Source organism: Triticum urartu, chromosome 6A (genome assembly GCF_056163025.1).
Source record: "Triticum urartu cultivar PI428250 chromosome 6A, HENAU_Tu73, whole genome shotgun sequence".
Taxonomy (NCBI): domain Eukaryota; kingdom Viridiplantae; phylum Streptophyta; class Magnoliopsida; order Poales; family Poaceae; genus Triticum; species Triticum urartu.
This window is the reverse complement of record NC_141878.1, coordinates 143914014-143937915: the sequence shown is the minus strand read 5'-3', so window position 1 is coordinate 143937915 and position 23902 is coordinate 143914014. Positions and strand designations below refer to the sequence as shown.

At 45.9% G+C, this 23902-nt stretch overlaps 2 protein-coding genes and 1 pseudogene across 2 annotated transcripts; 2 read left to right on the top strand and 1 right to left on the bottom strand.

Annotated features, from left to right (window-relative positions):
- Positions 1-3485, top strand: part of LOC147964507 (uncharacterized) — an 84949-nt pseudogene extending 81464 nt beyond the window's left edge.
- An 11626-nt stretch (positions 3486-15111) lies between these two features.
- LOC125515395 (uncharacterized) lies at positions 15112-16425 on the top strand. The gene is made up of 2 exons (XM_048680862.2): positions 15112-15355; positions 15973-16425. Exons 1-2 carry the CDS (start codon positions 15277-15279, stop codon positions 16167-16169), a joined length of 276 nt encoding a protein of 91 aa, XP_048536819.1. The 5' UTR covers positions 15112-15276; the 3' UTR covers positions 16170-16425.
- Positions 16426-16642: 217 nt separating this feature from the next.
- LOC125517201 (putative glucose-6-phosphate 1-epimerase) lies at positions 16643-21137 on the bottom strand. The gene is made up of 9 exons (XM_048682380.2): positions 20877-21137; positions 19325-19399; positions 19179-19235; positions 18945-19099; positions 18731-18871; positions 18320-18422; positions 18145-18244; positions 17595-17839; positions 16643-17007 (listed from the first exon to the last, which is right to left on the bottom strand). Exons 1-8 carry the CDS (start codon positions 20970-20972, stop codon positions 17619-17621), a joined length of 948 nt encoding a protein of 315 aa, XP_048538337.2. The 5' UTR covers positions 20973-21137; the 3' UTR covers positions 16643-17007; positions 17595-17618.
- Between the last annotated feature and the right edge of the window lie 2765 nt (positions 21138-23902).

Here is a 23902-nt window from a genome sequence, read left to right as displayed (position 1 = left end):
GATACATCCATTTGAGCGACAAGTAATAACGGGCGGTGGTGGTATTACTGTACATGCATCGCGAGATAGTTGATTGTCTAGCATTACTCTGCATCTTATCTGCCCTGCCCTCCACTTTCTCCAAATTATCATATCTACATTTACTCTTACCAAAATGTTGAATAAAGCCAATGCCACTACACATGTTGATGTTTGCATTCCTCTTGTCAGTACCTTTTGCCTTGTAACGATGTACTTAATTAATTGCTATTTGATTATGTATCATCAGTCTGCACCTAAGCTTCATTATCCTCTATTTCTTCCAATATTATTTGATCTATATTTACTCTTTGCAAAATATAGAATAATGGCCACGCTTATAAAGAATTTTCTTTGGGGAATTTATTGAATTATCCTTCCATCAACATGGAGAAGGACTTTGTCCAGCCCGTGTTAACATGTAATGTAAGTTCATCCTTCTCAACCCTTCAAACTTTGTTCTAGTATAGATTTGGACAGGCATCATTTCCTCCACTGTTGTTTACATCTGATTGGATGTTTGCAACAACTACCAGTTTTAAATTGTAGTTGTAAAAACATGTTCCTTATGCATAACAGATCAATTTATTTGCTTATGTAATTGTGAAACCTTTTACGTGTCTCCTTGTTTCTCTTTTAGAGGCGTATCTCTTATGCCAGGCAGAACTTTAGGAAAGATAGTGAGCCAAACCATATTGAGGACAGTGAGATGACCCCAAGGTCCTATCTTGATGAAGACAGTGAGCTGACGCTACGCACCAGCAGGTGTGAGACAACCTTTGTGCAGTCATTGCCTCAATCAGTTCGACTTCTTCAGTCTCAACTTAAAGCGGAAAGGCTTGCTTCAGCTCAGCTCCGACTTGAAGTCAAAGATGTAATGAAGATGTCAGGGGACTGCCTTGCGCACTACGGTACCATACAGCTAGGGATGAAGCATCTATCGTTGACACAACTGAGGTCTCATTAGCTTGTTCGGCTGCTTGCGGGGCCCAACCTTGCCAGGTCTATTGCCTTCTGAAGTGCTCTCAGTTTTGTATATTCTTTTGTCGGCGCGTTTATATGCTCTGGTGGCGACCTTTGATGCCCAGTGTATGTAATTTGCGGTCATGTTGCGCTTTATTATCACCGGTAGCGAACTTTGATTCCCAGTGGATGTAATATGCCGTAATTTCTTTATTGTATAGTCTAGGTTTATTCTTTGGTTGGTATGCTGTAATTTAGGCCGGAAGGTTCAGTGGATCTCAGTGTTGTCAGTCTTCAGGCCGGCCCGTTACTCATATGGGCCAAAACGTGGGCCTATAATCATCTCGGGCCATTAGCAGGTCTAAACCTATAGTAGTTTCTCGCCTTTAATAGGCCATGGGCTACATATTTACTGTAGTGACACTGGGCCTCCTACGGGCCGTAGAAACAATGGGCCTTCTACGGTCCGTAGAAATAATGGGCCTTCTAAGGGCCATAGAAACAATGGGCCTTCTACGGGTCGTATCATTAATGGGCCTTATACGGGCCGTATGGTCGATTGGCCAAACATGGGCCAAAAACAGACCGCATTATGGTTGTAAACGGGCTAGAGTTGGAGTCGTCCGTTCATGGGCCGACCATAACGGGTCGTCGTTAATAGGCCGTATTTGATGATGCTATGAAAACGACCCAACGTATTAAAGGGCCACAAACGGGCCGACTGTAACCACAGACTGAATTTGGCCCACAACAGAAAATGACAGTAACGGGCCGTAAGTAACCGAATGCTAGAAATGAGCCCAAGAATAAATGGGTCCTGAGAAGGCCGAAAGATAACATGGGCTGCAAATGGCCCAATGGATTAATGGGCCGTTAATGGGTATAAATTGATACACTGTTCATTACGGGCCAGTTTCACCACGGGCCGTTAATGGTCCAAGAGTTACAAAGGGCCTTATATGGGCCGAAAGATGTCATGGGCCATACATGGGCTAGAACTTAAAATGGGCTGGAATCATATTCTACGGCCCAGATGACGCTATTGGGCCTAATTCGGATAGGTCGTAACGGGCCCTGGGTTAGTGGGCTATAAATGGGCTATATGTGAACAGGCCATTAACAGGCTTTCCATGGGCCGGCCCGCCACCTTTTGACCAAGTCAAACGGGCTGGCCTTTTCACAGGAATGGGCCTCTGTTTCGCCGTGCCACGTGTCGACGTATCATAGGCGCCTTCGGTCCAATGAGTGGATGACATCTGTCCCAATGATGACCCGTCACGTGTTTCCTCCAACCAATGATGATTTTACACGTGGAAAATCCCCATTGGTCGGGGCTGTTAGCGGGTTATCGGATCTAAAACCGGACCCGATAGCTTAATGGCGTTCCGTTACGGTGGATGCCACGTGTCGGTCACCCTTGACGAAAGCACTTCTGTGACGCGCGATTTATCGTCCTTCCATGATGATAATTTTGGTAATGTCATGGAACACTTCTACAACAACACATGTATGACTATCTTGATTCTGTCATAAAATCGTCATGGATGTACATGCATGACAAAAAACGTGACCTACTGTGACAAACATGTATCATCACGGAAGTGTATTTTTTTATAGTGAGATCACTTCACCCATCAAAACTGAACTCCTTGTTAATGCTGAATTGCTTGCTGGCTTGTTATTGTTATTATAGTGTTGCTATGCACATTGCTATTGTTAACCGGAAGATGTTGTACCTTTGCTTGATGTTGTACCTTTCCTGCCTTCTTATTGTTTCTATTATTGCTCGTTACCTTTTTGTATACCTGTCGCATTTCTATCAGAGACTAAGTTCCTTCTTTTATGAAAAAACTTGTAGATTCATAGTGAGGCAAAGTGATTGTATGGTGTCCCATTTCCATACTTTGAGCAGTTGGCTGCTATTTATGGCAAGGACATAGCCACTGGAGAAAATGTTGAAGGCTTTGGTGAGGCAGTGGGAAACTTGGAAAATGAAATTTCTATGGAAGAAGAGGAACACAAGGAAGAGGACTTGATCTCAACAAGGACAGCTAGACGCTCTGTCGATACTCGCTCTATGGATGGAACTAGTTCCAAGAGGCGGAGGAAGGAACCAAGGCCAAAGAGGGTGACGGGACCAAGTGATCCCTTTGCAGCGATGCTTCAAGATGTCAATAGCCAGCTGAACAATGTGACACAATATGTGGGTACAATGGCAGCATCATTGTCAGCATCAATGGCACGAGAAGCATCGCAAGAGGATCCTCAACAGAAATCAAAAGAGAAGGCTATTAGTGAATTGGCTAGGCTTAGCTTTACCGGGAGTGAGATCGTTGAGGCTGCAACCGTATTTGCTAAAGCTCCAGATCAGATGAACATGATGCTTGCGCTTCTAGAAAATCTGAGGAGGGAGTATGTCCTAAAAATGCTCTCCGGTATCCTTTTGCTAAACTCCACAATCTCTTTTGCTAAACTCTTTCAGCTTTGACAACATCTACCTCTGATTGGCTAGCTATTATACGAATCTGTAATCTTTACTTGACTAGCTGCTAGTATATGCATTTGCCATCTCGAGTTGACCTGCTGCTAGTATATGCATTTGCAATGTCTAGTTGACTTCCTGCTTCTGCTTACACTCGTAGTATATGTTCCATCCAATGTTCCATCCAATCTCTGCTTGACACTTGTAGTATATGTTCCATCCATGTGGTGTTAATTTACAATGAACATGGATAATAAGCATTTGCTTAGATATATGTCAAGTAAATTATCATTGGAGTTCTTGATTGTCTTGCTAGGTCAAGTGATTTTCTAGTGAACAGAATAAATGATGATGATTATGGATTGATTACAATTTTGTAACCGGAGTGCTTGTTCTGCTATTAATTTTTGAATTAATGGTTGTCTCTTGTCTGTTTCTTTATTTCTTATTTAACTCTTGCTTATTTTGGCAGATGAGAAAAAGAAGCACGGTTGATTAGAAAAGATCATGGTGTGGTTGATCAAAGGAATGGTCGATGGAAAAGCTATTTTGCAAGATTCTGAAATTGGCTTTGGACTTGCCTTACAAAATAATTTTGGGGACTAATTATGTAGTTTATCTCGAATTGTTGTTGAAGTCTGAGTTTGTATTAATGAGTTAATATGCATTTTAGAAGTGGTGTCAAAATCTGGTTAAAGGATGTCTTGGGTGAACGCAAAAATATTTTTAAATTATGTACTTATTTGATGAGTTTGAATCTGTGCTAGTGAAGCACCTGTGAAAACCTTGTCAAATTGCATGAATTTAAAACTGGTTCTGCATGTGAAAGTTGTCTGACGTATTCGGATTACAGTGCCACACCAAACACTGTAAAGGTAACTGATAACGTTACTGGCATGTGCCAAACAAAACAACAAATGGATTGTTACCCCTTCGATCCCCCTGACCTGTTACCATTAACGTTTGTGTTACCAGACAGAGAACCAAACACCTCCTTATATTTAGAAACGGCGGGATTAGTTGATATCAAGTTATCGTGTTGATACACGTGTTCGGTTAGACTAATTGGAGCTTCAATTGCCCCTACAAACAAAAATAACTCCATCTGATTCAAAAAAAAGTGTTGTTACACTCTTTTTGGTTCGGAAGGAGTAGAATTTTTGAATGTCGCGTATAGTGACTGTGTTTGCACACAACGATCAAGGATATATGACTTTATCTAATAAAATGGTTGTGTCAACGTTAAGAGTAAGTATAGTGGGTGACATAAAGGAAACGGGTTATAGAATAAGAATCGGCTATAGCACAAGACCCAAGTCAGGTCGGCTATTAATAAAGTACTACATATTTAAATCTTATTATTGTATAAACGGGCTACTAAGTTGACTTTAAATGACATGACAACTTCTTATAGCGGCTATATTATTAGGACATGTACAATGATTGATAAGATAATCTTATCTTAAATCTTGCATGTACTTTAGAGATGACAAAAAGAATGTCTACAATGGATCATTTCTTAGCTTTATCTTGAATTAGCTATTCCTAAAAATATGATGAGACATATTGTGTTAAAAGATCATTTGTGAAGACAAATATTTTTTTATGAGTTCTCTCTTCTTCATGTCATTATTTATTCTACGTGACATTTCTAAGATACTAGTACTATTGTACATGTCCACCATGATTAAAGAAACGGAGAACAAAGACTTGCACGCATGTTCATGCAGTTAGCGTCAACCGGTCAAGGGCGTCAATCATGCATGGAGCGAGGAAACTTCCGACCAGTTTTCGTTGCAATGCGGGTGTAGTTAAGTTCGCGTCAGCTTCCACTGAATACTCTTAAATTCTCCACTGCCTCCATTGCATCGTCATGTCTGTACTCTCGGCGTAGGACGTGCATGGATTCATACACTAACGAGTGACGAAGGTGATGCCATCCCAACCTGCACCCCGCACACACCTCATCTGGCTAGAAATGTGTCCCTTGCACGTAGCTAAAAGCTTAGTTTAGTTTCTATCTGTAGATAATGTGAGCTGTTGTCATCAGTCTGCGTTTCGGATTCTTTTCTTGATTGGCAATTCAAGATAGGATTTGAACCACGGATAGATTGATCAAATGGGGATGATCAAATTATGGCCTTGCAGTCTTTACTAGTGGGGACAAGAATCCCGAACGCATCTCTTTTTGAAGTGTCGATTTGCACTAAGGGCTTGAAGGATGATCATTGAAAAACTTCATCTAGAAGACACAGACACTTCAAAATGGCATTTGGAAGAAATCATCAAAGTCATGGTGGACCAAAGTGACCTACACGAGCACTCCCAATAGAAAGGCCATGACATCTCTCATCATGTTGGTCTTGTGGACCGCATGAAACATGAGAAATGCTAGGGTCTTCTACAACAAAAATGGCTCACCGCCAATCTTGCTAAATAACATTGTATCGGATACAAATCAGTAGATCACCATGAGAGTCAAATAACTACGGACGATTTTTATGCGTGAGTATTCCTATCGTGTAATAAGGGGCACTTGTAAAAACTTTATTATCTTCTTAATTAATCAATGAAGCAACTCATTAACCTCCGTTTTAAATATTTTTTAAAAAGAAAATAAAAGAACAAGAATATCTACGTATGCATATTCCAAGCGAGTTGTTTAAGTAAGCATATTCACATAGAAAACTAGCATAACCCTGCAAATATTCTTTTCGTCTATAAATATAAGTTTTTTTTAGAAATTCTAATGTAGACTATATAAAGAGCAAAATAAGTGAATCTACACTTTAAAATACGTCTATATACATCCGTATGTAATACATATTGAAATCACTAAAAAGACTTAAAGCATCTATAGCCGAAGACATCAAATCTGGCCCCTCAAACGTCCACGAGCACTGACCAGGCACTCCTCATTTTGTTGTATCCGCACCCGTATATCTCAAATCCTGCCCCTTATATCCATGCAACACATGCACGTATAAAAATGAACTTACGTAGATCAACGAACTAGCACCAAATCTAGTTTTGGGCGTAATAATAGCATAAACGATCATCAGATAACCAAAAGATGTAGTTTCAATCGGACAATACCCTAAACATACGATAAAAGAACATAATTAAACGGGGAAGGGCAGAGAAAATCACCATTACCCTCGCTGTCCCCTTCCCCTTACGGTCGGCGGTGCTGCTTTGGCCTTCGGTGTAGGCGCTAGCCGTCGGAGGGTCGTCGCCGGAGGTTGATCCGTCGTTGGAGTCGTCCGGCAACTCCTTGTGACCCCCGGCAAGCCTCCGGAGCAAGTGTTCCTGCTCCTTGGCGCGCCTCCTCGCCTTCACTTTCGCCGCCGCCTTCACTGACACCTCGCGCTTTGACAACTCGATAGCGAGCGGGAGCGCTTTGGTGTTCTTCCGCCGCAGCCGTTGCGCATCCGTCTTCACCGCTGTGAGGGAGCGCCAGAGGACAGAGACAATGAGCGTGTCCTCGGGATCGACCGGCGCGCGCGCGAGTGCCTAGCGCCTCACCGACGCATCGCCCGCCGCCATGGCCTTCCTCGCGTGTTGCCGCTCGTGCTTCCAAATCGGGCGTCTTCGACCGGCCCGACGCCGGCGAGGGCACAAGCACCCAACGGTGCCCGTGGATGCCCTCCGGATGTAGAATGGACGTGGTGACGGCGTATCTAGAGTGGGCCGGAGCGGGCGGCGCTCCCACGAGTGCTGCGCGTTGGACGGGACGACCTGGCAACGTCGCCCGCACTGCGACGGCGGGCGAAGGGGGAAGGCGCATCACTCCGTGAGCTGCCTCCGCTACTCCCGCCCTAATCTAGATGGGATCGGTGCAAAGCAATGTGGAGAGCGGCCGCATCGTCGTCGCTCTCATCACCATTGGAGCCGGAGCTGCTGCGGTTGTTCGCCATGGATCGAATTGGAAAAAGAAGAAGACGGATTGGAAAGAGAAGAGGACAGAGAGAGTGGAGTAGATTGAAGTCTAGGATTCATCAAAGGGGATATCTGTGTGGTTGGGGTGGGTCGGGCGGACGCGCTCGAGCCGCCCCTTATCCGTCTCATATTTGAGCTGGACATGAGGGATGCCAGACAGACCTGGCGTTTAAGGACATTTTAAGGCATCTTTGATGGGTCGGTTTTTTGTGACTGGTTACTGCACGCCCAGGCATGTGAGATGGGTTTAAGGCTGCTGACTGTTTATATTTAAGCAACGGAGGGAGTAGATGCTAGTACCAGCATTTGTTGTTCTCGTGAGTGAGCGACAGCTCGTGGTTAACCATGTTCGTGCGTGGCACACCTCCCGCGGAAAGCAGAACGATGCGGCGTTGCCGTGCAATTGAATCAACGGATCCGCCCCCTGCAGAACTTCGTCTTCCCGGTCGCGCCACTGCCGCCACTTGTTAACTAGTAGCCCGATTCACGCCAGCCGTCTTATCCAGACGGACCAACTCCATCTGGCCATCCGGGCTACGTACTATGCCAGTGTGTCGACCGAGAAGAAGGCGGCGGCATTGCACGCTGCGCCCGTGTGGCGAAGCAAAGCGCGCCAGGGTCCGCGCTTGGTTGCGTCGTTGCCTGTAAAGAAGATAGAGACGAACACGGAGGGCCCAGAAGACGGAGGGGCCTACGTAAGAGCAACTCTTCAATGGAGAGATCCATTTCGTCTGCCCGAGTTCGTTTGGCTTGACGCGGATAAAATGACAGCCCAACGCGTCGACCCAAACTTAAATCGTGTCCGAATGTCGTTCGCACCGACCCATTTCCGACCCAAAATTGCGTCTGGAATGCGTCGGCGTGGACGCGAAGCGGACGCGCCGCGCGTCTCCTCGCCGTCCGCCGCGTCCCTATCTGGCGGCCACCCAACCGCCACCGATCGTCTTATTTATGACGACCATCGACAGCGGGCCCACGCGTCAGCCAGTGGAAGCGTCCTTTTTTAACCACGCGTGCGACGGGGTCGGCCTCATCCACTTCTTCTGTCCACATCTGGCCCCCACCACTCCCTTTGCTTCCTCGCCGGCGACCGCAAACCCTAGCCATGGGCCTCTTCGGCAGTAGCAATGGCAAGGGCAAGGGCACCCCCGGCGCCTTGTCCTCCCGTGCTCACCTTCCCCCTCCTCCTTCTCAGACGGCGACGCGTTTCCGCCCTGGTCGCCGGCGCCTGCACATCCCGGTGCACCAAGCGCGGTGGCACTGGGAGTACAGGCAGCCATTGCTGTACCCCGTTGTCACGCTGCTGCACCATTGGCATCTGGATCCGCAGCGAATCCCGGTGCCGGCGGTGCCGACAAGGTGCGCAGGCGCCGCGCGCAGCTCACGCCGGAGCAGCGTCGGCTGTCAGAGTATGCTGCCGCGTCGGCTGTCAGAGTATGCTGCCGACTCCCCCAACTGGGAGGAGTGGTTCGCCCTCGAACACGAGGAGCAACGGCGCTCGGGTGTCGACGCCGTCCTGCCGCCGTTCCCACCGCCGCCCCCGCAGGTAGAGCCGGAGGACATGGAGGCGGAGTACCAAGCCGCCTTCGAGGAGGCCCTGCAGCAGGCGCTGAAGGCTAGCCGCCTCGCGGAGGACGCGCACTGGGTTGGGCTGGAGCAAGCCCTTGCCCTGTCGGCAGCGGGGGACTCTGTCCATACCCCGCTCTTCATGCCGCTACCGCCACCGTCGCTGCCCGTCCAGCCTAAGCCAGAGCCGGAGGCAGCGCGTAAGCGCTCCCCCCCCCACTTGGCCGGAGGAGGCCTACTCATGGACGGGTCAGTACTGTGAGTGGGTGAGTGCGCCTCCCGTCCACTTCTCCGCGACGCCGGAGGAGGAGGTGGCCCACCTCGAGCGATGGAAGGAGCACTGACTCCGCAGGAGCAGGCCAACAGCAAGGAGCAGATGCGCTACGACGCCATGCTCCAATGCGACGCGGAGGCGCTCCGGCTCGCGGAGGAGGAGGAGCGCGCGGCTTGCCGCAATGCCGCCACCCCAGCAGACACCGGAGGAGGTTGCCCTGACAGCGTATCAGGCGGCATTCGGGTGGGTTGGCCCTGCTCCGGTCTTCATCGACCTCACCGACGGCGTCTAGGGCAGCGTGCCGGGCGGCAGCAGGCGGCACAGTTTTTTTAAAATATTTTTTTAATATTTATTAGATTTAGGTAGACTTTGGCCGGCGTTTGACCGGCCACTTCATGTTTATTTATGTTTATTTCATGTAACTTATTTTTTTTTACGGTGGCATATTTAGATCGGCCTTCTTGTTGAGCAGTTAAGTCGACCCATTTTTAAATGTAGACGTGGGTGTCTGGACAAAAAAACAAACAAAACGCGCATCTATTTGGATAGGTCTGTTGAAGTTGCTGTAAGTAAACGAGCGGGCCTACTTGCTAAATGAAAGAAAGCACAAAGCAAGACCGACCGACCGACCGACCTGGCCTGGTCGTTTGGCTCGGGTTCGGGTTCGGGTTCTACGGCGCTCTGCCATGAATGGATGCGTGTCGCGTGCACTTGGCAGGCAGAGGCTGGTGAAAAGTAAAGAGTGCGGAGGACAGATGACTGGTGTGGACGTGCAGTGCAGTGGTGAGAGTCAGTAGCGGGATGCAGAATCACCTCGTTTTTTTTTTGTGATCTTTCGTCAGAGGGAGAACCTTTTTGCGAGAAACAGGCCGGCATCGGGCCTGTGCGCGCGCTGGATCGGGCCCAAAAACTGGTGCAGTTTTTCTCTCGGATAAAGAGAGCAACTAGTTAACGAGCACTCCATCAAAAGTTCGCAACGATCAGCGTTACTTGACGGCGCGTTCTCAACCATTCGCCACGTGTCGTGTTTTGGGTGTTTCTTTTGAATTTTTATTTTTTTATTTTTCCGCACGAGTTTTCGGCTTTTTAAATGTTTTTTTCGGGTTTTTTTTTATGTTTTGGTTTTTCATCGGTCTTCTTTAGCTTTTCAATCAAATTTTTTTAAAGAAAAAATATTTTGCGTGAAAAAACGCGTTTTCTTTTTTCCCTTCTGCGAGAGGCACGGTTTTGCTTTCGTGAGAGTCACGGTCGTGCCTCTCGAAAACAAAAAATACGCGTTTTCTGTTTTGTTTCTTTCGCGAGAGTCACGGTTTTGCTTCCGCGAGATGCACATGTGTATTTTCGCGAGAGTCACGGCCGTGTCTCTCGGAAACGAAAAAAAACATGTTTTCTATTTTTTTCGCAAGAGTCATGGTTTTGCTTCCGCAAGAAGCATGGTTGTGCTTTCGCGAGAGTCGCGGTCGTGCCTCTCGAAAAGGAAAAAAACGCGTTTTCTGTTTTTTTTCCTTTCGCAAGTCACGGCTTTGCTTTCGCAAGAGTCACGGTTATGCCTTCACGAGAGTCACGGCCGTGCCTCCTCGGGAACGAAAAAAACGCGTTTTTTCTTTTTTTTTCTTCCGCGAGAGTTACGGTTTTGCTTCCGCGAGAGGCACGGGTGTGATTTCATGAGAGGCACGGGCGTGCCTCTTTCGGAAAAGGAAAAAAACTGATGCTCCCGGTTCGGTTTTTTCGTGAAAAAAGTTCGTCAAAACCTATCAACATGAATCTAATTTTGAAGATCTCGATGCGAGGAATCCAACGGTGAAAACGGTTCGAGATTTGGATGCATGGTTTGAGAGATAAAACGTTTTGAATAAACGGATCTACGAAAAAAAGAAAACTCTCAGGTTGTGACAAGTGACGCGCTGCATGTGCGCCATTTATTGTAATAAAAAAAATTAAAATAATTTTTGCAACGAGTACTCATTAATTAGTAATTTCACTGGATAGACGAGGCCCGGGATCGATGAGCGGGAAGCGGCTGCCAGGCCAGACCGATAGGAGAGCTCCTATTTGCTGCCCGCTGGCGGCAAATGATGGAGCCTTCGCTGAAGGCATAGGAAATGGGCCGGCCCATTAGGAGGTAAATGAGCTCTAGACAAGTAAAAAATGAAATGGCGAAATCACTAATCAAGAAATACTTTTTTCAAAAATCACTCTCACCTTTTCAGGTTGCGACAAGTGCTGCACTGCATGCACGTCACTTGTCGTAACCTATGAGTTTTCCCTTTTTTTCTATGTCTGTTTATTTAAAACATTTTATCTCTTAAACCATGCATCTAAATCTCGGACCGTTTTGACCATTCGATTCCCCGCGTCGAGATCTTCAAAATTAGGTAGCATGTTGATAGATTTTGATGAACTTTTTTTCCACAAAAAAACCGAACTAGGAGCACGTTTTTTCCCTTTTCGAAAGAGGCTCGACCATGCCTCTCGCGGAAGGAAGAAAAAAAACAGAAAATATTTTTTTCATTTCCAAGAGGCACGGCTATGCCTCTCGCGATAGTACAACTGTGCCTCTCGCGGAAGGAAAAATAACAGAAAACATGTTTTTTTTTCGTTTTCAAGAGGAACAGTTGTGCCTCTTGCGAAAGCACAACCGTGTCTCTCGCAAAAAAAATAGAAAATGCATTTTTCCCTTTTTTCGAGGCATGACCATGCCTCTCGCGGAAGCAAAATCATGCCTCTCGCGGAAGAAGGAGAAAAAATTCACGTAAAAAATTTGTTTTTTTGAATTTTTTTGATCCAAAAGATAAGAAAGACTGATGGAAAATCAAAAGGTGAAAAAACCCCCTAAAAACGGTTTTAAAAGATGAAAAAGCGTGCGAAATTTTTTCCAAGTGAACGCCCAGAGAATGACACATGGCCGCTCTCAGCCAATCCATAAGTGATCGTTGGGAGGCTCCGAATGGAGCGCTCGCCAACTAGTTGCTCCCACGAGCAAGTTATGCGCGAGCCAGACCTTGAACTCACAACCTCCTTCACGTGGGAGAGTGTTTCTTACCAATCGAGCTAGTGAGTTCTAGTGCTAAAGTAGAGTCTCAAGTATTTACCTATCGTAATCTTTTGAAAATTTTCGAAAAATATACATTGAATATTTTTTAATATACGTTGAACATTTTAAATAATACACGATGAACCTTTTTTAAACAATATGAAGACATGCGTTGAACAATTTTTGAATATGCATCAAATATTTAGTAAAAAAGTTGAACAATTCTGTAATATACGATGAACATTTTTGTAATACACAAAAAACATTTTTCCAAATATGACAAACATTTTGTAAAACACGGTGAACTTTTTACATAATACGCAATAAAGAGAAGAAAATAGAAAAAGAAACAGAAACATGTTTAAAAGAAACATAAAAGGAAAAAGAAACCAAATAATAATAGAAAAAGAAAAAACCTGAACAAAACAACTGAAACCGGACAAAACAGTGAAAAACTGGAAGCAAAAAACCGTAGAAGAAAAACAAAAAGAAAACCCGAAGGAAACAACAGTGAAAGAAAACGGCACAGAAAATCTGTACGTGGGCCGGCCCAAATGGCGACTCGCTTCAGCGAAGCTGCAGTTCCTGGACACACATGCGTGGATCCATCTAGTCCGGCGGCGCCGTCCGGATGCCCTGAGTCCACAAGGGCTGCTATCAAAACCATCCTACAAATCCCCAATGAGCAATTGAATGAGAAATATCTTGGCATGCCTTCTGATGTTGAGAGTTCAAAGAATGGTGCTTTTAAATACCTAAAAGATAGGCTATGGAACAAGATACAAGGGTGGATGGAGAAACTTCTCTCAGCGGCTGGAAAGGATGTGCTCATAAAATCAGTAACCCAAGCCATTCCGGTGTTTTCAATGTCTTGTTTCAAGCTTTCTAGAGGTTTATGCCAGCAACTAACATCAATGATAAAAGCATTTTGGTGGGGAAGTAAGCTTTCTAGGCTTCCGTGACTTTGAAATTTTCAACTTGGCGCTTCTGGCAAGGCAAGTGTGGAGGGTTCTGGAAAACCCTAGTTCACTCAGTGCTAGAATTCTTAAAGCGGTGTATTTTCCGGAGAGTGAGCTCTTGACAACCAATCTTGGTGGTCATCCTTCTCAGATATGGAGGGCTTGATAGAGGGTCATGACATCCTAAAGATTGGACTCGTTCGGAGGATAGGCAATGGAAACACAAGTCATATTTGGGATATGAATTGGCTACCCAGGAGGGAAAAATATGAGGCTTATTGTTGCTTTAAAAACTGATCCACCTTAGATGGTGGCGGAGCTGATTGATCGAGATAATGCATGCTAGAACACAACATTGCTCAGCCAGGTTTTCTTACCATATGATATAACAGCTATTCTAAATGTGCCAATCTGTACAAGAAACATGGAAGATTTCTGGTCATGGGGTTTTGAAAAGAACGGAATTTTCTCCATTCGCTCTGCCTACAGGATGATTGCGGGCAAAAAGAGGAGGCGTGAGGACTGGCTGGAAGGACGAGGGGGATCCTCTAATTCGGCAGCAAACGAGAAGGCCTGGGATACATTATGGAAAGTGCAGGTTCCAGCAAAGCTGAAAAATTTTCTTTGGAGACTGGCCAAAAACTCGCTACCTACTGAAGATGTTAGAAAGAACAGGAAAATGTCACACCATGATCAATGCTACGCATGTGGAGCTTAGGACTCGTGGAGACATAGTCTTCTCGAGTGCACAATGGCACAATGTGTTTGGTCTCTTGTAGACCATAATTTGCTGGACTACTTGATTGCTACATCAGAGCCTTCAGCACGAGCGTGGCTGTTTTCCATGATGGAATATCTAGACCATGAACAATTGACAAGGTTGACAGTTACCATGTGGACAATTTGGTATGCTTGTAGACAGCTTATCCATGAGGGAATACACCAAAGCCCATATGTGACACACATGTTTGTGCTTAATTTCATATCTGACCTAGACCGGTTAGCGTTGGTGTCAGAGACACAACGCAGGACAGTTCAGCCACATGCTAGGCAGGCTTTCAAGTGGTTTCCACCACCAGAGGGATGTGTGGAAATCAATGTGGACGCCAGAGTTTCGGCAGCGGCCTTCTGTCGCGACCGGGACGGAGCTTACCTGGGTTCCTCCATGCTGGTAATTGAGGGGTTAACGGATCCTACTACGGTTGAGACAATCGCATGCAGAGAGGGCATGTCTTTGGCACTGGATCTGGGAATGAATCATCTCCAGATCGCTTCTGACTGTAAGCAGGTGGTAAACCATATCCATCAAAGAGCTGAAGGAGATCATGGTATTATCATCAAAGAGATCCTGCAAACTTCTACCTTATTTATGTCTTGTAATTTTTCGTTTGAACCTCGAGAGTCGAATTATGAGGCTCATAGGCTTGCTAGGTTTGGTGTTTCGTTCCCTCTTGGGAGGCATTTGTGGTTGGGCATTCCGCATGACCCAACTGTAATTCCTATGAACGTTTTAGGTACTCAATAAAGGCCTGGCGAGCTTTTCTAAAAAAAAACCTAATCCGACGGCCGTCTGTCCGTCCAGAAACAAAATTGGATTGCCATTTCTCAAAAAAAAAAGGTGCTATGATTGCCAGCGCCCGGTTCCAACGAAGAAAAAGAAACGCAATAGCCCGTTCAGTACAGTACAGCGCATTTGCGCCACGTGAACCTCCACGGGCGATCCGCGGCACATGCACAGGCGATCGCACGCACGGCGCGCCCAATCAGAGGCGCCGGCGACCCTGTAAACGAATCTCATGGACCCGGGAAGCGAATCTCATCGAATCCGGGCCGAACCGCAGCGAACCGATCAGAGATCACAGGCCCGTCCCCGTGGGACTCGATCGCCAGCAGCAGACAGTAGTACTAGTAGACCCCGTCCTATATAAGGCCTGGCTACCGGCGGAAATGGCTAGAAGGCGCGCTCAGGAAACATCATTGCAGAGAGCTAGCTGTCATTTGTCCGTGTCGGGCTACGAGCGAGCTTCGTCGCCGGCCATCCATGGCGTGGTGGCGCGAGAGGGTCGTCGCGCCGGTGCGGCGGGCCTGGCTCGCCGTGGCGCGGCGGGCGCGGAACCGCAGTAAGTGCAGCTACCTAGCGCCCAGCAAATCAACCTCCATCGTTTCTGCAACGAGTTTATCTCTGAATTAACTTGCGCATCCCTTGGTTTGGTTAGCATGGCTTCTTGATATATCGAGCGTGCGATTAGTTCCTCTATCGACCCCAATAAAGGGAAGACTTGCACTCCCTCCGTTTCGAAATACAATTGCCGTGGTTTTAGTTCAAGTATTTTGAAACGGAGGGAGTAATTACGAAATGATTACGGTTGCTGCACTTTGTATACCATAGTTCTTATAAAATTACAGTAGCAGTATATGTTTTCCCAAGATATAAATAGACAAATGTGCCGAGGAAAGAACAGGTCCATGCATAAAGTAAGATCAAAGGGCGAGCACTACAATGCTGCTGGTACTAAACCTATGCTGCCTTTGCTTCTGACGACCTATTTGGACATATACATAGTACTCCGACCAGGCCGATGAAGAGGTTTTTTATAGACTATCCAGTGTTTGGGTACTTTGAATTTCTCATCTTATTATTTTTGCTAGCTAAATGTAGTCTTACAGAACTAGGAGTCACACATTTTCTACTAGTAGTAAACAACACTAATCATTTCTGTCGGCAAACCGGGCGCAGGGAGCACAGGGGTGGTGGACCTGCACAGGGACGTGCAAACCTGCGGATACGACGATGTTCAGGTGATGTGGAACATGCTGAGCTCGGAGAAACATGCCCTCGGCCACAGGCCGGCGGCGCCTGAGAAGCCGCCGCGACGGCGGGCCTTGTTCTGGAGGGCGTCGTTCTGGAACGTCGGAAAATGCGTGGCGCGGTGAGCCCCGCGACTGAATTCTGGCGTGGATAGCGGCGACACTGTCGCCATCTAATAATCTCCAATAAACCTGCTGCTACCATCTGGTGAGATGTACAAAGAATGATGTTCACCTGTAAGATGTTAGATGGGGGTGGGAAGAATGGGTCAGGGGCATCTCGCCTGCTGGCTTCTGCTGTTTGTATTGCTTTCCCTGCTTTGTTGTGGAATGAATCAAAGGCGGCAGACTGTGGCTTAATCCGTGTGAAGATGCTACAAATTTCAAGCTCCGATCTTGTGTGCTTGTGGCATGGAATAAGCATCCAATGTCCCATGCTAATGTCCAAGTAAAGTGGGGCAAATGATCCAAAATAACAATTTTTTTTTAAACACACAGATACCTCCTCCGCCCATTATTATAAAATGTTTTAACTTTTTTCTGAATCAAATGTATGTAGACACGTTTTAGTGTGTTTGTTCACCATTTCAGTCCGTATATAACCGTATTCAAATATCCAAACCTCTTATAATAGTGAATGGAGGGAGTATTACACACCATACGGGTAAAGTGCTGCAATATGACACGAGACAACTCAAAATTGACACCATACTATTTGTGCAGTTTCAAATCAGCCTCCTATAATAGGGCAAAAAAAAGGTGTAATGTAAAGCGACTGATTATGAATGTACATAAAGTCCCTAAAGATAGACAAAAATTCTCCATCTCCTTTAAATCATGGAGATTTCAACTCCAGTGCTGCTCCAGAAAAACCACAGGCTACTTTGGAATTGTACACAAAAAAAGAAAGCTGGAAGTTGGATGAAGAACATTCAGATTATCTTATTGACACTGAAGAGACTTCCTGCAGCCAAAGAAAAGTGAACATTAGACAAGCGCAGAATTTCTTTAACAAAAACTATTTTGGTGCAAGCCAAACAGCTAATACTGGTTCAACCCACAAGGCATCTTTTTATAACTACAGCATCTTGTATGAATCAAAACTGCTGATATGCAAATCAAACTCGGACCCTAAGTTCTCGCGAACACCATGATAAAAGGCATGTTGTTCACCAAAATTGGAAATATATATTATTAAAGATGTGCAAATCATTCTTCAGCCGTATTCTCTGCAATAACAAACTATCATTTGCAGGAGCGCTGGCAAAATGACAATACTAAGTTCTGCTAGGATAAAATACTTGATATGAGAGATACTTGATTCCATTCTTAAAACTATTTCAATTACTGCGCTAAAAACTAGTAAAATTCATTTTAAAACATACTCAAGCATTCACTATCCAGTCATGAATTATTCTGTAGCAACCGGCCCATCATAATATTTCGTAAATGGAGTTCATGAATAATAAAAGTAAGCAGGTGAAGTACATGCAATGATTTAAGCTTAAAGTTCAGAACAGACTACGCTAGGCAATACCACAGAACACTTACATAGCATTTCAACCACCAAAAGATCTAGATACGTTGCATCTGTTGAATCATTTCAGGATCCAACAGTCCACTGCTGTAACTGGATGGCACAGGGGAAATCTCCTGCCTTCCTTGCCACTCTTCACCAGGCCTTAAAGTAATTGGCTTCTCAATACGTGCAGCCCCTACACACAGCATGCACTTGTACTCCTCGGCACCAAAATCTGGCATTGCTTTTGCTTTCCTGTCCCATGGGTTCCAAACAACTGCAAGCAAAGGATATATAGCGATGACACACCACAAAAAACAACTCGACCAACCAGGCACTGGCACCTGGTGGCATTGTTTAGAGAAAAACAACCTGGCACCAGTCACTGCACGGCGCAGAATACATTCTGCCTCATGCAGAGTCGAACTCTGGTGAGCGGATTGGCACTGGCACATGCCCACCAACCGAGCATTTAACGACGACAGACCATGGAAGTAAACAAAATCAAATGCCAAAGTAACCACTCATGTTTCCATAGTATGGAGTATGCTCAATTTAGAAAGAAAAATGAAGCTAACTCACCAACATCAGGAAGTTCCTTTTTCCTTAATACAAATGTCCTTTTTTTCTCATGGTCAATTGTCACAATCTTGGGTGGGGCACTTAGATATATCCTGTCCACCTTCATAATCAACGTTCAACACAGTTAGTGCCTTACCACAGTGGCCCCACAATATGAAGCATATACAAAGCTTACTTCAGATTCGAATACAACTGCATCGCCTTGTTCAGTACAACGAATCTTAGATTGCAGATTATCATGATAGTCCAAGGTATCCAAACCCTCAACCCGTACTTCGCTGGAATGTGAAACACATGCTTCAGAGAACAAAGTATTAAATCCTAAAATAGTGCCTAAGTAAAAAAATTGTGTAATAGCCAAGTTGTTCATTCGCAAGTGTATCTATTCTGCAATTGAAATAGTGCCGAAGTATTGAATCCTAAAATGGCTCATTCAACATGACTCAGCACTACAGAAAATGCTATAGAAGGTAGAAAATGCTATAGAAGGTACAGTCAGTCCTTCCCAACAAAATAATTTTAGGAAATACAAATACAAGTTAATACAACAAAAAATTAGGAAATAAAGTAACATTCCAAAAGGTACCTGATATCAGAGACTGAAAAGTATGTATGGAATGCAAAAGTAAATTGGAATGGCTTGCCATCAGCATTCTTATTTTTTATTCGAGATGTGAGGATCAGATCTCCCCTCGGACTAAGAGCAACTTGCAAACGAAGTTCATAACTGCAATGTATGGATAATCAACATCATCAATTTAACATGGGAACAAGGAATTTAATATTTACTAGACACAAACCTGTGTGGCCAGGTCTTCATATCTTCTTCAGACTGCTTGAGTATCAAGTCAATATGACAATCAGAAGTGGTATCTGGAAGAGGAGGACTCTCATCAACACTCCAAAGTCGGTTCCTCGCGAATCCATGCTGTTCAAGAACTCCGTGGTTCCCTAACTGCATGATGGTAATGCTCATTTGGGTACTAATACATTGGAAAAGCATAACTAGACTACTAACAACAGGAGGAGCATACTTGAGGAAAACAAATTTGTATGCCCCCACGAATCGCTTTTGGTGGTTTGAAAGAAGCCTGCAAAGGAAAAAAAATGAAATGCATGATGAAGTGTAGAACAATTGGTCCACAGAATATCCGTTTATCAAAACTAAATATATGAGTACCTTCTTACTGAGAAATAGCTGTTGTTCTCCAGAGTTATTTTTCCAAGAGGTTACTTGGCCTCCATACAAGTATACCTGATAACAAAGAAACCGAGAGGTGTTGAATGCATTTATACAGATAAGTTCAAAAAAATCATATACACAGACACTGGGATTTTATGCCTGTTCAGTTGGATGGATAATCAAGCAACACGGTATTATCCTTATGGTAGGGAAACTGTTACCGATACTTTTGTATTGTACATCAATTCCTCGGAAGCATGCCCTTAATGAAGACATAACTGCTTCAGGACTGGCTCAAGCTCAACTAAATAAGATTATAAACATAGATTTATATGAAGTTTTACTACTGAGGCACTGAGCTAACCAGACAGCAGTAATTACTTCAGACTAGATCACACTTCAGTTTGTACTGCCAAAGCAAAGAGATGGAAACTGGTTTAATGAAACAACTCAAATAAGTATGATGTCCTAGCAATTCTAAATACTGTCCAACAGATTTGCCCCCCCCCCCCCCCTTGTGCACAAGAACGTGTGTTCCTATGTCCAACTGTCCAAGAGAGGACGAGAGATAATATTGCAATGTTTGCATTAACCTTCATCATCAGGTTTTTCTGAAATACTGAAATACTAGAAAATAGAAACTAATTGACGAGTTTGGCAGGACAAATGTCAGACACTGGGGGCATACCAACATTGTCACATCGAGGTTTGATAGGACATCAACCTGATAAATTATTATTCAGCCAAGCTGTCCAGCACCTTTATAGTATACTCCAGAGACAATTAAAAGAAAACATGCCAATTCTTTTCAGAATAAGTCAGTGCTGGCATCTTGCATGTTCACGAATTAAATGTTCCTATTTGTTCACTAGCGCCAATTAATAAGAACTTCAAAAAATATACAATAAAATTTGAAGGATGAGCAGGCCAGGCCATCAATCGTGACCAAGTAATTTTAACAAAAAAAAAATAGTGAACATTGAACATGCCAAGTACACCAAAAGGATATTGGCAAGACCAGGTTAAGACACAGCTAAGCGAGACATCACCGAGCCCACACCGGACCAACCATTTATCCACATAGCTCAACAATCAAATCAATCACTATTAAAAAAAATCAAGTACCGCAGGAAAACAATCATGCGCCTCCACCCATGTCAAGGGCCAAAGAAAAAATCGGCATTTGACCGAACTATCTTTATCTCCTACATGGTCACAACTCAGGTACATTTATTCAACACCAATTCCATTAATCCCTCTAGTAAACCACAGTTAACAACAAGTACAAACTTGATTACCCACTTATTGTACTGTGACAGTGCAAATGCATTTTTCTTTTCTTGCGATGACTGTGCAGATACACCCGATCAGTCCTGCCCAACTCTTCAACGAACTAAAACCAACCGATTTGTGTGGATCGCGGCGAGAGAAATGATCAGATCGAGCAAAAGTTTCGATTTCTACCATGGACAGCGCGCGAAGGTATCGATCGAGTACCCGAGGTGGCGTGGATTAGGGTTTAGATGGGGGGAGGAGAGGGAAGGGTGACCTCGGCGGAGCTGCCGCGGGCCTCGCGGAGGACGAACTTGTCGAGGCCGGTGGAACGCTCCTTCACGCGCTCCACGGAAGAGGCTCTCCCGGCCATCCAGGGCGGGTCCGCACGGGGAGGAAGGCGCTGGATCGCCCGGCGGCGGACACCGCGGCCGTGGTCGCCGAGGAGGAAGTGGCGGTTCGGGCCCGGAGAACGCGGCGGGAAATGGAGGGAACACTGAGATTGGAAGAGGAGAAGGGGGATTATAGGAGGCACTTTCTTGTTTATAGGAGGGGTTGAATCCAGCCAAGCAGGCTCGTGGCCAGGATGGGAATGGGCCGACCCGGCCCTGGCCTTGGACCCGGCCCTAGTGGCCTTAGGGCCAAGATAAGAGGCCACGGGCCGACCCATATCATGAATAGTAGTGGCCTTGTTGGCCCGATGGGTATTTCGGGTCGACCCAATTATTAGTGATGTGTGTTGCTTTTTCTTGTGATGTGCTAATAGCTAAAATCCTAATATATAGAGTAGTAATCAAGAATAGAAGAAAGAATTATACGGAGGTTCAAGTGGTCTAGCTGCTGCATCCGTACATTGTACATGCATACATTAGTAGACCAAGTAAGCTCAGGTTGACGCTCTACAGACTAGTCTCAAATGTGCACTAGAGAGCTGGACGGCGCACCGGAGGACGAGCAGACGGTGCGCCGGATGACGAGCTGGACATGACAAGGATGGTGAGCGAGAGGCAGCACCACCGACACGGCAGAGATCAGCGAGCGCGGCGATTAGTTGCCCTGAGATACGAGACCACGAGGTGGGCCGACCCCGCTAACCCAACGGGTCACTTGGTGTCGGCTTTATTGACCCAAAAAAAATTGAGGCCAAACCATGTGACCCATCGGCCTTGAATTTTTGGGCCGGGTCAGCGACCCAGCAGGCCGACCCGGCCCATTCCCATCTTGAGTCGTGGCTCGGGTCGCCAGGCTCAGGCTCAGGCTCAGGCTCGCAAATAGTCGAGGCTTGGCTTGGGAGATAAAAACTTTGCTGAACACACGGGGCCAACGATGGGCGCTGAGCGCAGAGGGGTGGGGCCCAGGATACCCTGCCAACCGCACGGCGCAGGGGGCGAAGAGGGTATAGGCCCGCGGAGGGAAATCATGGCGCCGAGGGTAAGGTGTGGGGGGGATGCCGTGGCGGAACGGCCATAGGCCCGCGGAGGGAAATCATGGCGCCGAGGGTAAGGTGGGGGGGGGGGGGGGGGGGGGGGGGGGATCATCGGCGCCGGAGCCACGATCTAGAGAAGGGATGACCAGGAGACAGTATAGTCCTCATAGGCAGAGACGCGGATGGACACCAGGAAGCGCAGCATGGCGCGACCGAAGTGGAAGACCAGGTTCGGGTCAGCACGCTCGATCGCAGCGCTAGGCTTAGTAAGGAGCAGCCCAAACGAGCGCGGGATCCCGTCGGGGTTGAGTTTCCATGCCGATATGTCCGACATGCTGACCGTCTCTGGTGCGAGCTCATCGACGTCACAGAACGGGGACATCAGCGTCTCTGCGGACGCCCGCTCCCAAGCGTGGTCTGGGATGCCACCGAGCTCAAAGAGGACTAGAGGAACCGCGACGTGACCGGCTCAGCCCCGGCGGAGTCACTCCATGGATGGACTAGCAGGCGGAAGAGCCGGAAACAAAACGTGGCCGCGGCCACGCGCGCCCGATCAGCGGCGTCCTGGAAGTGAAGCAGGAACTCGTCGGGGCGGCGGCGATGGAGGGGGAACGTGTGGGAAGGCATAGGACACTTCTCGCGAAGCAAGGCCGCAACATCATCACAGGAAATGCCAGAGCGGGTGCCGCCCACGATAACGATGAGCGCGCACTGCTACACCGCAGCTTCGGCCGCCTCGATGGCCGGTGACCGTGGAAGATAGCACACGGCACCAGCAGGCCTGCAGGAAGCGTGGCCAGACATGGCAGAGGAAAAACTTTGCGAAACTTGGCTCGGGCTCGGCTCACAACCCGAATGAGCCAGGACAGGAGCTTATAAGTATTCTTTACTTCCATCGTCGTGTCAAATATAAATTAGAGTTGTAATACTTTCCAATATAGACTATAGTGATCTCGTACACTTCTGGATTATGACCACCATAATTCAAATTTGAAAGGGCGATATGTGGATGAGTTATTTGTAAAGTCCGTGTCAAGAATGATTGGATCACTATGCACGAGAGCACATACAATCATCAAGGGAATTTTAGTTCTCATTCCGTATCCATGAGTTCGCAGTCAAGTTTTCCATATATAGAGGGTAGACACTTAAGGTTATTGGTGTTGAGTAAATAGGCAGTTTTTTGACTAAATTAATCCACGAATAAATCAGTAGCATGGCATTGGCAGAATTAACAACATGCTGATATTGGATCATGCAAGAACATACTATGTTAATAGCATATACATCTACACATAATGCTACAATGTCTAGAACGATAATAAACAGGAGTGGGGTAAACGAGTTATTGATTACGGCTTGAACTACGCCGGTATTTTTCCAAAGAGGAAGGGATGATGTAGCACATCAACTGTAGGTATTTCCCTCAGTGATGAGACCAAGATTATCGAACCAGTAGGAGAATCACACAACACTACATAAACAATGCCTGTACACAAAGAACAAATATTTGTAACCCGACGTGTTAAAGGGGTGTTGGGTAACGGTGCCAGAAATTGTCGAGTTGACGGGATAAAAATATGATAGATAGGATAAATAGATCACGAATAAACGCAAAATAAACACAAAGTGCAACAAGCTATTTTTGGAGGTTTTGGATTAATAGATCTGAAAATAAAAGCGAATAAAAATAGATCTTGAAGGCAAATATAATAAAGAAGAGACCCGGGGGGCCGTAGGTTTCACTAGTGGCTTCTCTCGAGAAAAATAACATATGGTGGGTAAACAAATTACTGTTGGGCAATTGATAGAACTTCAAATAGTCATGACGATATCCAGGCAATGATCATTATATAGGCATCACGTCCAAGATTAGT

Bases quoted from the DNA above. Each gene is read 5' to 3' on its own strand.
- LOC125515395 (XM_048680862.2), top strand. From the start codon at position 15,277: ATGGCGTGGTGGCGCGAGAGGGTCGTCGCGCCGGTGCGGCGGGCCTGG. The intron at 15,356-15,972 runs GTAAGTGCAGCT...AACCGGGCGCAG, and splicing joins GCGGCGGGCGCGGAACCGCA to GGAGCACAGGGGTGGTGGAC.
- LOC125517201 (XM_048682380.2), bottom strand. From the start codon at position 20,972: ATGGCCGGGAGAGCCTCTTCCGTGGAGCGCGTGAAGGAGCGTTCCACC. The intron at 18,423-18,730 runs GTACCTTTTGGA...TTCACATTCCAG, and splicing joins TTTTCAGTCTCTGATATCAG to CGAAGTACGGGTTGAGGGTT. The intron at 18,245-18,319 runs GTAAGCTTTGTA...TTGATTATGAAG, and splicing joins CAGTTGTATTCGAATCTGAA to GTGGACAGGATATATCTAAG.